Below are 15,528 nucleotides of genomic sequence, written 5' to 3'. Positions count from 1 at the left end.
GGATAATGTTTTACCTGTAAATCCTTAAGATAAGCAATTTCATTTGGTAAGGATTCCAATTTGTTCTCCTCTAGATCCAGCTCTCTTAACTTCCTAAGGTTTCCAAGACCATGAGGAAGCTTCTTTAGAAGATTGTTTGATAATATTAGAACCTAAGCAGAAATTATTGACAGTGTTTGTCAACTCATAAAATGGAATTATTATTACTGTTGTTTGGCTTAATATTTATTAAGCAATGCTAATTTCCTAAACATTGAATATTCAAGGTAATAATTCAATTATATCACATAAAACACTTAACTTACTATTCTAAAAAAATCACCATAGTAATTGTAAATAAAATAGATTTTAAGTCACAACTAATATAACCAAAAGTAAAGAATTTAACTAAATTAAACATATATATAATTATAACTTACAAAAATATTCACAATTACTATCTACTTGTACTAAGGTTCATACAGTTAATGGTATTTTGATGCTGAATAGTTATAAATGTCTAACAGAAAACCAGTTATTTATTGAAATCCCATACAAACCATCATTTAATGGAGGTAACAAATGACTTCTAAACTGCCTATACCAATCCACCACAGTTGTCATTTGTGGTATATTTATTTACACTGCAAGACCTCCTACAATATACCAACGAGGAGAACGAAGGCTGAAGAAGACAGCCGTCGTTCTCATGGAAGTTACGATGCGGGTGTAGGGAGAAAATACTGGGGAAGGGGACAGTGAAAACAGCACTAAATGGGAAGATATATATAAGGTCTGGCTAGTTTTTTGTACCAACTTATTTCTTTCAAAGTTATACTACTCAGAATAAAATAAACATATACAATAAGACCAAGAAAATAATAGCAGTTATTCATTTATTGAGTTTACTATTTGTAGGGCACTATACTACATGCATAATCTACAACCTTACAGGAAAAATACTACATATTATCCCCATTTCACAGCTAGGAAACTGAAGTTTGAAAAGGTTAATAAATCCATAAGTAAAGAGTCTCAGATCTGTTTAACTTCAAAGCTCATTTTAACCATTATACCATACTATTTCACCTTACTACATTAAAAAAACACAAGAGGAAATTAGACTTTTAGAAAATATCGATATAGAAAAAATTTTTAAAAATAAGTATTTACTATTAGTAAGCTTTCTCATCAAAAGAATGAAAGTTATAGGGACTCAGAAGCAAGCAAAATCATACTTGACTAAGAAGGTGACAATAAGATGGACCTTTAATTATGGAAAAGATTTTTAAGAGAAAAAAAAGGAATGAGAAGAGGGTATTCTAGATATTAAAAACAGTAAGACTAAATGTACAGATCAAGAAATATACATTTCCAATAAATAAAATAACATATTTGCTAAATAAAAGAGTGGGTGGGTAATTAGGCTGGAAGAGTAGGCCAGAGTTATATGAAGGGTTCTGAATGCCAGCGTGAGAAATCCGTAATTATTCTGACACAGAGTTGGTGTAGAGTTCTTCAACAATTAAGGGAAAAAAAATATGTTCTAAAAATGGTAAGTTTTAGATACTTTTTATTTCGAAGATACTTCATAGCACTCCAACTAACCAGCTTTTAGTGGGTAAGAGTAATTCAAAAGCACTGAGCCCAGATTAAGTCATCACCTCAACATCCTAATCAGGTCGTACATTTAAGAGAGCTCTGGACTTCCAGTCAAGATGGGGGCGCAGGTAAACATGCTCACCTAGCAGAACTATAGTAAAAATTATAAGACTACAAAACAAATGTCATCCAGATTCATCACAAACTCAAGCTGTGTGGAAGTCCAACAACCAAAGATTTAAGCAAGCTGCATTCATCCAGACAGGTAGAAGGGGTCGGGGTGGAGGGGCAGAGAAGCAGAGAGGTCCTGAGAGGCACACAGACACGGAGGGGCATGGAGACATGGAGCGGGCAGTCCTGCACCCATGTGTGGTGGATGAAAATTGGGAGGGATACCTCGGGAGCAAGGGATCCCAGACCCAGACCAGACCAACCAGCCCAGGGTTCCAGTGCCAAGAGGATAAGTTCCCATAACTTCTGGCTGTGAAAACCAGTGGGGGGCCCTGGCTGGTGTGACTCAGTGGACTGACTGCCAGCCTGTGAGCCAAAGGGTCACCAGTTTGATTCCCGGTCAGGGCACATGCCTGGGTTGAGGGCCAGGTCCCTGGTTGGGGGGGTGCAAGAGGCAACCAATTGATGTAGCTCTCTTGCACATTGCTGTTTCTCTCTCCTCCTCCCTCTTTTCCCTCTCTGTAAATGTAAATAAATAAAATCTAAAGAAAAAGAACAGTGGGGGTTGAAACAGGGGAAGAACCGCAGGATTCTCAGGATACTCCTGTTAAAGGGGCCCACAACAGACGTAGGAACTAAGCAGACCCACACACTCTGGGACAACTCTCTGGACACACTCTGGCACCAGGGCAACAGCTGGAAGGGCACCAGTGGCACACAGGGAGAGGCTGAGTGACTGGCAGTAGGGCAAGTGCCAGCAGACAGCTTTCTCCCAGGCAAAACTTTCAGGCCAGGCAGCAGCACTGTCCCCTCTCCAAACCCTCTCCCACACAGAGCCATTGAGCAGTGACATGGGTTGCCCAGCCCCAGCAATTACCTAAGGCTCTGCCCCATATAACTTATATGTACACTTTTCTACAACAGGCCACACTACTAAGACAGGCAGTCAAAGCAGCTGTACCTAATACACAAAAACAAACACAGGGATGCTGCCAAAATGAGACACAAAGAAATATGGTCCAAGTGATAGAAAAGAGCAAAACTCCAGAACTAAGTGAAATGGAGATAAGCAACCTATCAGATGCAAAGTTCAAAAAACTGGTTGTCAGGATGTTCAAAAAACTCACTGGGTACTTCAACAGCATAAAAAAGACCCAGGCGGAAATGAAGGTTATGTTAAATGAAAAAAAGAAAGGTCTATAGGAAACCAACAGTGGAGGGGATGAAACTGAAAATCAAATCAATGGTTTGGAACATAAGGTGGGGAGGAAGCATTCAACCAGAATAGCAAGAAACAGGAGTTCAAAAATACAAGTGTACTAAGGAGCCTCTGGGACATCTACAAATGTACCAACATCTGAATCATAGGGGTTCTAGAAGGAGAAGAGGGAGAGAAAGAAATTAACTTATTTCAAAAAATAATGAAAGAAAACTTCCCTAAACTGGTGAAGAAAATAGACATAGAAGTCCAGGAAGCACAGAGAGTCCCAAAGAAGTCGGACTCAAAGAGGGCCACACCAAGACGCATCATAATTAAAATGACAGAGGTTAAAGATAAAGAGAGAATCTTAAAAGCAGCAAGAGAAAAGCAGAGTATTACCTACAAAGGAGTTCCCATAAGACTGTCAGCTGATTTCTCAAAAGAAACTTTGCAGGCTGGAAGGGACTGGCAAGAAGTAATCAAAATGATGAAAAGCAAGGACTTACAACCTGGATTACTCTGTCTAGCAAAGCTCTCATTTAGAGTGGAAGGGCAGATAAAGTGTCTCCCAGACAAGGTAAAGCTAAAGGAGTTCATCGTCACCAAGCCATTATTACATGAAATATTAAAGGGACTTATTTAAGAAAAAGAAGAAAATCAAAGCTATGAACATTAAAATGACAACAATCTCTCACTACTACCAATAATTGAATCTAAAAAACAAACTAAGCAAACAAGCAAAACAGAATTGTAGATGCGGAGATCATTTGGAGGGTTACCAGCTGGGAGAGGGTAGGGGGATGAGGGAAAAGGTGCAAGGATTAAAAAGTACAAATTGGTTCAATACAAATAGACAGGGCAATGTTAAGAACAGTATAGGAAGTGGAGCAGCCAAAGAATTTATATGCATGACCCATGGACATGAAGTAAAGGGAGATGAATACCAGAGAAAATGGGGGTACTGGGCAGAGGTGGGGCCAAGGAGGAAAAATGGGGACAACTGTAGTAGCATAATCAATAATATATTTTTAAAAATTAAAATTAAATTTTAAAAAAGAGAAGCTCTAACATTTCTAATTATTATTTTCACACAAACAGAAATTGCTTATTTTAATTGGAAACTTTGTAAGTGAGATGACTGTGGAAGGATCTAAGGAGTTATGAATGCTCTTTTATACACACCTCAAGAGAAACAAGACCAGACACATCCTCTGGGATCTTTGTGAGCTGATTAGTGGCTAAATTCAATTCTACCATGCTGGTCCAAGTTCCAAAATCCAAAGGAAGTGATGTCAACTGATTGTCCTGGCAAAGACAAAAAGATGCATCTAAAGTATAACCACAAAAACAGAATTCCATGATCACCACCTGATGGAAAGAGAATTATTAATTAAACAGAAAACCTTTCCCCTTTTTTTTGATAACAAATATAGAAAGAACAAAAAACAACAACAAAAACACTAAGCTTCCAAAGTTTCCCATACAGTAATCCCGTTTTTATTTTGAGGGTAAATTGAAAGTGTGTTCCCTATGTGATTATCTGTATATAGAGAAAACATAGCATAGAAACCAACACTTGAGATTTCAAATGTCCCAGTGATAAATATGACATCCTCCTCATTTCACAATAATGTGCTGAATCACTCAATAAAGTATGGGTGCTCGTGAGCACAGTGGAAGATGAACATCTAACTGTGGCCTACAAGGACACCAGACAACCTCGGCAATCCTAGAGATGCTGAGCAATGAAGTACGAGAGGGGAAATGTCTTAATCACACAGCAAATTAAATCATTAAAACATTAACTAAGGACCCACAATTTTACTTTAAAAGTCCATTCAATGACAAAAACATATCACTCAATAATAAAAACAGGTGACAAAATAGTGAGTCTAATTTTTTTTAAATTAGATCTAACTATACACAGAAAAAAAAGTAAAATATATTCCAATGATTCAGTATATTTTTTTGTTTCCTCACATTCATTTTTAAAACACATTTTCATCAATAACAACTCTTATCACGGGGGTATTGGTTTCAATAGGGGACCATCAGTACCACTATCCCAACTGGGTATCGATGATATATGCCAATATACTACCGGTGATGCTATCTCTCGTGTTGGGGGTATTACTTTATGTCTTTTTTGTTAATCCGTATTTTTAATATTTTTTGCAATGTACATTGATTATTTGTCTTATTTTATAAAAAATCATCCATAAGACAAATCCCAAGGAGCAAATATCCATTTAAAAACCAAGTTTTGCTCTGGCTGGGGTGGCTCAGTGGATTGAGCACTGGCCAGTGAACTGAAAGGTCGCAGTTCCATTCCCAGTCAGGGCACATGACTGGGTTGCAGGCCAGGTCCCCTGTTGGGAGCATGCGAGGGGCAACTGGTCAATGTGTCTCTCACACATCGATGTTTCCTCTCCCCCCACCGCCCGACCTCGTTCTCCCTCCCTTCCAATCTCTCTAAAAATAATAAACAAAATCTTTAAAAACCAAGTTTTTCTTTCATTATAATATTTTAACTTTACTACCTATTTATTATACCATTTAAACTTACTATCTATCTATACCCAAACTACTGATAGCTAAGAGTTTAAAAAAACTTACTACTAGTGCTTATATGAGGAGGAAATGTCAGGATTCAACTGACTTCTTTCAAGAAAAGGTTTTGTTAAACATTGTTAGAATCTTGAAGAAAAACTGAGACAAAGCTCTATGCAAAGCTTTATTATTTCACTGAAAACAGCCAACCTTCCCAAGCTAACATATATATGAATATCATATTAATAAAAATGTATAACCAAATGCAAAAACTAGTGAACTTCTACATGACTGCTGTGATCTAAACCTTTTATCACAAAATGAACATCACAGTAATGCCCTTACCACTGGTAACTCTCATTTAACCAGAATGATTAACAAGTTTTATACTAGTTTAAGATTATAAGAGTATTTTGAATTTCCATTAGTTCATTTATTATATCTTTCCAAAGAACTATCATAAAAGATACTTTAAAAGTATCTTTTACAAATTAAAAGATATTTATGAAGAAGTATAGATAGAATCAAGAATCACTGTACATTTAGACCCAGTTTAAAGAACCACATTATGTTTGAAATGGTTCTTCAAAGACCAAAAGGATGTATTATGATAATGAAGAACAACTACACCCTGGAAGCAGGAAATACAGGTTTCCTGAATTCCCAGGTTCAGCCATGAACTAGCTATGTGGCCAATTTGTTTTCACCTCTGGCCCTGACGTTTGTTCACTACAAATTAAATCACTAACAAATAATTTTCCCATTTCTTTCTTCCTTTGGTAATAAACTTGTTTTCCTTATCACAATGTAAAATACATTCACTGTAGAGAATTCTGTATTCAAAGATAATATTGTATTTTGGTGAACACTGACTCTATATTTTGCATAAAAAGCTATAGATATTTAATATATAACTAAGTACATTTAAAACAGCTTTTAAAAACTATGTGTGGAAAGAAAGTCTTACATGCTTTAATTTTTTTCCACTAATAAACTGAGAATGCTTCAATTGGTATTCAATATTCTAAACTACAGTGTTATTTTTAATGGCTTCATAGTATTCCACTGAAGATGCACAGGCATGCCTGAGAGAGCCTGCAGGGTACTGGTCCCAGACCACCACAATAAAGCAAATATGGCAATAAAGCAAGTCACATGAATTTTCTGGTTTCCCAGTGCACAAAAAAGTTATTTTTATACTATACTGTTGTCTATTAAGTGTGTAAATAATAGCATTATGTCTAAAAAAACAATGTACATGCCTTAATTTTGAAATACTTTATTGCTAAAAAATGCTAACCATAATTCGAGTCCTCAGCAAGTCATAGTCATTTTGCTGGTAGAGGGTCTGGCCTAGATGTTGATGGCCGCTGAGTGAGGTGATGGCTACTGAAGCTTGGGGTGGCTGTGGCAATACCTTAAAGTAGGACAACAATGAAATTTGCCACATCAATTACCTCTCCTTCATAAAGGGTTTCTACAGCCTCCCTACCTCTCTCAGCCTTCAAAGAACTGAAGTTAGGGTCTTGCTCTGGATTTGGATTTGTTTTAAGGGAATGTTGTAAGTGGTTGGATTTTCTATCCAGACCACTGAAACTTTCCCCACGTTAGCAATAAGCCTGTTTTGTTTTCTTATCATTTGTGTGTTCACTGGAGTAGCACTTTTAATTTCCTTCAAGAACTGGTCCTTTGTAGTCACAACTCGGCTAACTGGCACAAGAGGTCTAGCTCTCGGCTTATCTTGGCTTTCAACATGCCTTCCTCACCAAGTTTAATCATTTTCTAGCTTTTCATTAAAGTGAGAGACATGCAACTCTTCCTTTCACTTGAACACTTAGAGGCCACTGTAGGGTTATTAACTGGCCTAATTTCAATATTGTTAGATCTCAGGGAATAAGAAAGCCCTGGGAATGGGAAAGAAATGGGGGAATGACAGGCTGGTGGAGCAGTTAGAACACACACCACGTATCAATTAAGATCACCATATATGAGTATGATGTGTGGTGCTCCCCAGTAACCATCGTAACAGATATAACAGTAATTTAGAAGTCTGAAATGTAGTGAGAATTACCAAAATGTGACACAGAGACACCAATGAGAGCAAATGCCATTGGAAAAATGGCACCGAAGACTTGCTTGATGCAGGGTTTGCCACAAGCGAACTTGTAAAAAACACATTATCTGTGAAGTGCAATGAAGCAAAGTGCAATAAAATGAGGTATGCCTGCAGTACTTCTAAAAAATAAAATCTCTTAATATTATAAGTTGGTACCAATTAAATTGAAAGCTCTGTAATAATATCTCTAAACTATGCTTTTATGAAACATTCTTAATTATTTCTTTAGGACAAATTGCTAAGGGTCTGTCTGCATGGTTCTAAGATATTTGTTACCTAATACAAATTGCCCTGAAATATCCTTATTATTAGTTTAGACCCCATCAGCAAGAAGCAAATATCCATTCTCCACACTAACAGAGAAAACATAAATATTAGCAGAAGTGCTAGTAATAGCAGCTTTTCCCCCCTAATACAAACAGAGGCTTACCTTCATGTTCAGCTTACTTAATACTTTCGCTCTGGAGAATATACCAAATGGAATTTTATTGATTCGATTGTGTTCCATGTTGAGGGAATAGATGGTGGAAAACTGAGATGGACCACCTACTGGATATAACTGGAAGCAGTTTCTAGCTAGGGTCAAACTATTCAGTTTCACAAGACTTGATAAAAGACTCTGTAACAAATGAAATAAACATAAGAATTAGAACTGTAAAAAGACTTATTCTGTAGAGTATAGAGCACAAGTCCCAAACACCAGTACCTTAACGGGCCCTACGGGTAAGAAATAACAGAGACTGGTTGGGTTCTTCTGTGATGTCTCATGGAGAATAACAGCCACTGCTCAACTCTGGCTAATTGTTTCTTGAAGGAATACAGAGCCAATATAGTCAGGTTTTCAGATTTTACAAGAAATAAGAAATTCAATTACTTGTGTGAAATATAATTTTTATTATTTAGCTCAATTTATTTAAAACACTTCATAAAGAAGTATGTCTATGGGGACGAGGTGCCTCATGCATGGCCAGTTTGAGACATCTCAAGAGCAGAAACTTTGGGATCAGACAGCCCTGGTTCTGCCACTGGCTGTGTGACCAATCCTTACCAGGTTTTAGTTAAATACTATCTCTAAAATTATTATTAAGATTACCATAGTGCCTGGCACAGAGTAAGCAGTTACTTAGTAATTTAATGGTAACTTCTACAAATATTAAATTCAGAAGATGATTATACTTCCTGATATTATATAATACCTTGCTTTTCCATATAGTAAAATTTCTCAGGGAATATGCACCTATCAAATAAGTATTTATTAAGCACATGATCCCATAACCCTTTACTTCAGCCTCCTATCATGTAACCACAGTGCTAGGTGTTTAGGTATTACAAAAGAATCTCTGTTATTAAGAAGACTACACCCTAATTAGATAAATAAATCACACAGATAGGAAAAAGAAAATAATACATAACTATATATAATCAAGACTAAATGATATGAAATAAGCTCTGCTATTTAAAGTCTGGTTCAAAAGAGCAAATCAGCATCCCCTGGGAGGTTACTGGAAATGCAGAGTCTTAGGCCCCACTCCTACAGAATCATAATATGAATCTTAAAATTCCCAGATAATGTCTATGCTCATTAATGTTTAAGAAACACCAGTATAAGCTATAAAAGAACTTTGAATCCTGGCTCTATCTTTTAGTAGTTTGTGACTCTGGGCAAATTATTTCTCTGACCCTTAGTTTATTCATTTGTAAATGATGACGCCTTATTTCACAGATTGTAGTAAAGACATTTAAAATAAATAAAGTACATTTACAGTTTTACAATATCTAGCATATAATAAATACTTAAACTGTAAGTCCCTTCTCTATTAAGTTGAAAGAAAGATGAGGAATACTGGAATAACTGGAAAAGCAGCAGGAGGCTGACAGTGACCTAAATTTTAAAGGATGAAAAAAAATTAAATATTTAGAGAGGTAGAAGAAAACACTGTAGACTGAAATAAAAGCCCGAGTGGGGATTTAAAACAAGCAGAGTGAAATGTGTGTGTGTATGTTTTAAAGAATGGTCAGATTTTGGTTGTCCACCATGAGGAAACTGAAGACTTAATACCTGAGGTGTCATTTGATTTTCATGGCCAGCAGAAGAAATGTAATAACCATCTAATTAAAGGTGTAATTATACGGTGAAACTGAGACTTGTTCTTTAAACTGAACGTTAAGAAGCTACCCAACATTTGTCTACTGGTGTTCACGGATGAAAGAAACAGCACAGATAAGAGTGGTGAGAAAGCTTTGCACGGCAGCAAATTCAGGAAAATATATCATACTTTACTGAAAATAAAGGAAATTTTCTATTGAGTTTCATGGCCAAAAATGTTATTATCCTTACAGCTTACTTTACTGAACTGACATTTTTCCATTAAAATGTTAATAACTGATAATATCTAAAAAGTGGCAACAAAAGAGGAAGGAGCTCTCCAACCTTTCATTCTTAGATCACACTGTGAAGCTTTGGAGCGGTTCAGTATTGCTTTAGAGTCTGACATATCTAGGTTCCCATCTTAGATCTTCACTTACCAGTTCTGTGACCTCTGGTGAATTAATTAGGTAATCAATATATCTCTTACCATATTCCCCCCAAAATATGTAAGGTAACAAATTTAGCCAGAAACATAACTTCTCTTAAGTCTTATTTCTCTACCTATTTGATAAGACTATCCCAATAGTCAATAATTAGTAGGATCATAATGAAGATTTGAATGGATTAACACATACAGAACTCCTAGCCTTGAGCATTAAGTTCCTTTTGCTTATGTGTTTATGTCTACATTAAAACTAGTGCACTTTCAGGTAGTCTTCAAATAGAAAAGTATATAGTCATACTGCCAGTTCTGATTTCACCAATATGAGCTCCAACTAGAAACCACTTTCGTAATTTTTCTTGCCTAAACCAGCTTGAATGTCTAGAGTAAGAGCTATCTAATGGATTTTGAGCTATACAGTGTATTGTATGTATTATAAATAGTCTGATATATTTAACAGAGCTATGTAATGTGTTATATTTATTATAACACATTGCTAATATTAATTAGTGTTAATAATTATAAATATTATAAAGTATTTAATAGCGTTATACAATGTATTATATTTATTATAAATAATTCAATATATTTAATTAGGATATGCTCTTCCAAAGCACATACACTATGTTTAAATAAGACTTAATGCTTTCCCATATTTGAACAACACCAATCAAGGGTTTCCCCCATAGCTTCTCCACCTGAAAATAGGCCAGTTTAAACACATACGCATATGCACACACAAACTCACATGCACACAGTCCTTCTTCCACAGCCAGACTGAAAAGAGCTGTCCTCATTATAATTTTATCAAATATAATTTATCTCACAAAATATCATATATGAAAGTACTTACCACAATCTCTGTATTCTAAGAGATAACTAATAATTGTCAGCTTCCCTTCACAGACAGTAAGAATAAATATATAAATAAACTTTTAAATTTCTCACTGTGTAATTTGATGTACACCCAGTCTTTATATTTAGGCACAGTGAAGCTGTAAAAGCAGTCGATCTTACTTAAGCTCACAAATCATCCCTAAAAGCATCCCAACAAGGTCTAATTAATGTGAGTATTATTTGTCTTATTATGGATATGAATGACTTTTTAGAAAAGGGGATGATGACATTAAGCAGTAGAACCTCACCCATGTTGATCATTCTAAATTACCACTATCACAGAAACACAAAAATCCAGATAATCTAGTTGTCAAGGCTCTATCTACAATCTGTGGGCTCTATTCCTTATCCCACTTAAACTGCTAACAATAGTATTCTTTTGCCACAGATGAGAAACAGGTCTAGCCTAGAAACTACAATCCTGGGAAACTCATTTTTGTACTCTGACCAAGGTGCTTTCTGAAACTCGAAACACTCAGATTAATAGGGGCCAAATTAAGAAGTACTACTTTATTTCTGTATCTCTAAGAAACAAAAATACTGAATATATTTATTATATAAACTAACTGCTATCAACCTATAGCTTCACCTACTCAATTGTTCTTTCTAAATTAAAGCATAAATCTAAAAAACATTCATCCAAAGCACCTTTATCCTTAATTCAAATACACGTACACACATACCATGGAAAACCAGCAATAGTTGAAACACAACAGGGCCATTTATATTAGACATTTTTAATTGTTAGAAAAAAAGACTTGCAAAAGCTCAATCCATAAGTCCACAATTCCATTTTTTATGTTAGAGTACCACAATAAGATATTATGCTAAATAACCATAAGCAAATATACAAGTTGTTGGGTATGCTAAATAGTAGGTAGCAAAGAAGGGAAGGCAAGAATAAAAAGTAATCAAGTTGAGAAGAAATTTTTTTTAAATTATTGCATCTCGCCCAATTAATCTGAGCAAAATAAGTGAAAATATTTTTTCTAATAGAACCAAGAAAACCCAAATTAAAACTAATGTGTTTAAAACAGATGCTAGATAGGCTTTAATATTATTGTATAAGCAGGAAAATAACTTGGGTCACAGGAGTATTGCTGCTAACATTAATCTTCCTAATAAATAGTATGTTCTATGTAGTTCATTTCTTTTCATTTATCATCTTTCTACAGTACCTTTTTTTAATTACTGAGCTGTGTGGGGCAGCAAGTTTTAAAACCAGCCATACAACCTTTCCTTTATTATAGCTTTTATTGCCAGTTCTCAAAATGACATGAGAAAGATTTATGTGGTGCTAAAGGGGAATATAGCACAATAATTTTTCACCTTGGTTTCTCCCTACTCCACAACAACAAAAACTTTTAGTATTTTCCTTTAATAATACCTATTCTTTCTTCTTTGAAATCTTTACCTTAGTGGTGGCTATGTATTCACAGCATACTCATTTTTAGGTAATCTCAACCATCAAATTATTTATCCAGCTGTAAAGACTTACTAGTTTTCCCTTCATTATCTTGCAGGCTTGTTTCTACTTCTTACCTCTGGTAAAGTAGAAATGTTATTGTTCTCTAAATTTAATTCTTCAAGTGCACTGCATTTTGCCAGTGATCTGGGTATTGCTGACAGTCTGTTATATCTCAGACCAAGACGACTTAAACTGGACAGGTTTCCTGTGAACACACACACACAAAAAAATTTTAATATGATGAGCTTCTCACTGTCCTAGACTATCAACCAGATATTTATGAATTACTGTGAAGCACTATCTCAGCAAGATCCTTAACTTCAAGTATCAAGGAACAACATATTATTACACTTTATCAATTAGGATAATACTGAAAACACTTTTATATCTACTTTCTTACAGAAACAATGAAATACACAGCTATAAGTCAATTATAAAAATAAATTAATAGAAAGTATTGGCATACTTTAATAACAAACTAAGCCTTAGATAATACCTAATTAAATAATAATAAGAGTGCAGACTTCCGACCAAGATGGAGGCGTAGGCAGACACACTGTGCCTCCTCACACAACCAAAATTAAGAAACAAAAACAACAACCAGATCTGACAGAAAACTGAACTGTACAGAAGTTCAACAACCATTCATCCAGACCGGTAAGAGGGGCGGAGTTGGCGGCCAGCAGAGAGGGGTCTCGGCAGGAAAAAGTGGTGACTGGCGGTCCCAGCCATGCAGAGAGTGGCTGGCAGACCCCGGGCACGGGGTGGCAACAGGCAGACCCAGTGAGGTGCACAAGGCCACTGGCTAACCATGGACACACATTCGCGCACAGAAAAACAACGCAAAAACAGGGAGTATGACAGACGATGAAGCCCAGGGCCCCAGCGCTGGGAAATAAAGCCTCAAAGCACCGACTGAAAACACTTATGGGGGTTGAGGTGCCAGCAGAGACTCCGAGTCTCACAGGACAGTTCACTGGAGAGACCCACAGGGTCCTAGAACGTACACAAGCCCACCCACCCAGGAACCGGCACCAGAAGGGCCCAATTTGCTTGTGGGAAGCTGTAGAAGGGACTGAAATTGTCAAAAATCTTTAAAAAATGTAATGCCTGAGAACATGCTACTCTGATGAAGAAATTCACATTTGCAAAGGCTGTATCACTTTCTTGAGAGAGCATGGCATGTTCAAAGAGTCATCCACATTTTGCCAAAATCCATTACTGCCAAGAAAAAAATAAAAGAGGTGAAAAAAAATTAAGGATGAAATATGGAAACCCTCTATGCCAGAAAAAAACTTGACATCAGAAGTCTGGCATTTATTGTGATTCATCCCTGCAGTGGTTTCAACCTCTAACCTCTTTCAATGAGTGGCTTTAACCACAAGCTAAACTGCAACCTAGAAATCAAGCCATAGCCTGCTTTAATGTTGAGCTGTTGCAACTGAGTAAAATCAGTGTTGCTGTGATTCTGTGTACAAATGTAGGCTCATCATTGCCAATCACTGGCATTTAGCTTTTAAGTGTTTAACTTTGACTGTAAATTGTTCTGTGCTCCAATTTGACAGCTTGCTTTCTTATGCTGTCAGATTTTAAAATATGGCAACATCAAATGACTATGAATTAAAATTAGATGCTTTCAATTTCAGCAAATATAACCAGCATCTTTAGGTTAATTCAGTATAACCTTCAAGTAAGACTAACTTAATTAGTCTTAAACTTATTTTAACAAAGTAGTGAAAAGTGAGTGAAAAAGACATAAAATTCTAAAAATGAAATATCAAAGGTATAATTTTTCAACATTAAACTAAAAAACTGAAAGCACACTGAAAAGCAAGCAATACAAAAGTTCGTAAATGCCCAAAACCTAAAATAATGCCACTACTAAAAAGAAAACTAGCAAAAGTTGCTGTATGTAAGCTGCATTGTAATTACCTAAAACCTAACTACTAAAACTCTACGTGTTGATAAACCATAATTACTCTAACATTTCTTCAGAACCCAGTGCAACAAAAAGACCTCTGTGAATTGTTCTGTGTTTCAGCCTTGAATGGCAAGGTCTTGTTGTCTATTTCTCTCTTTATCTCATTTTGAAAAGACATAGAAAGTAAAATATTTTTTCCTACTTCAGATATAACCCTCCCCATCCTCAATTTCATAAAACCACCAGAGATCTCAGAAGGCTTTAGGATTATCAGGTTCATAGTTTGAAATCAAAACACTTGCAATGAAGCTTAGTACCTTCTTTAGTTCATAACTGATTCTTGAATTAAAAAATATTTACAGGAAAGAAAATACACTTCTTATTCTTCCACAGGGCAGACTAATTTAATCAGAGAAACAATATATGTGTTCTTAAGTACTCTCTCGCTTAACTGCATCTAGCTGCCAATCCCCATTCATTCTAGGAGCTGTCAGCAATCCTGGCTGGCACTGCTTAGCCTGGGAGTAAAGGGCAGTGATGGCTACCAGGGAAAGATAACTACTCTATGAATATTCGTGTTAAATAAAGAAAAGAGGCACAACATCTCAATCTATGTTTTTTAAAAATGAGAAGGTAAGGAAAGAAAGTGAACTTTAGAAAAGTAATTGTAAGGTGGTAGTTAGAAGATCTGATTTTCGACTGTGAGTTTAGGGCTATTTCTTGAGTCCAGAGAAGAGAGAGTAGGGCAGCTGCTGCGGGACTGGCACCAACTCTCTAGGACAGGTGTTGGTTTTTTGCTTGTTTTTCATTTGAAGTTACAGTTTTTAAGAAGCAGACTAAGAGAAAGAGGAAAAGTGTCAGGAAAACTATATTCTAATGAGTTTGCCACTATTTTAGGTGAATTGTGCTTCTCCAGTAAATGAGAGGAAAATCTCAGAGGTCAATTAAGACTGTTGAGATTTGTAACAGACAAAAGCCCAAATATTCAAATTTCTCACCAAATCTCACCCTTCTGCTATACAATCAAAGTACTGAGAATAAGAGGGATGGAAAAAGGTAATTATTTCAATAAGTATGGTATGTGATAAATGA

At 35.9% G+C, this 15,528-nt stretch overlaps 1 protein-coding gene across 2 annotated transcripts in view; it reads right to left on the bottom strand.

Moving 5' to 3' along the window:
• Positions 1-15,528, bottom strand: part of SHOC2 (SHOC2 leucine rich repeat scaffold protein) — a 70,542-nt gene that overhangs the window by 5,759 nt on the left and 49,255 nt on the right. For both annotated transcript variants that reach the window (XM_036027278.1, XM_028511290.2), the window contains exons 4-7: positions 12,590-12,720; positions 8,050-8,238; positions 4,136-4,258; positions 15-152 (exon numbers count right to left, since the gene is read on the bottom strand). In XM_036027278.1, the coding sequence (XP_035883171.1) occupies positions 15-152; positions 4,136-4,258; positions 8,050-8,238; positions 12,590-12,720 (581 nt within the window). The remainder of the gene's footprint in view (positions 1-14; positions 153-4,135; positions 4,259-8,049; positions 8,239-12,589; positions 12,721-15,528) is intronic.

This window comes from Phyllostomus discolor, chromosome 5, assembly GCF_004126475.2.
Source record: "Phyllostomus discolor isolate MPI-MPIP mPhyDis1 chromosome 5, mPhyDis1.pri.v3, whole genome shotgun sequence".
NCBI lineage: Eukaryota > Metazoa > Chordata > Mammalia > Chiroptera > Phyllostomidae > Phyllostomus > Phyllostomus discolor.
The sequence above is the reverse complement of the archived record's forward strand: the minus strand, read 5'-3'. Positions and strand labels throughout refer to the sequence as shown.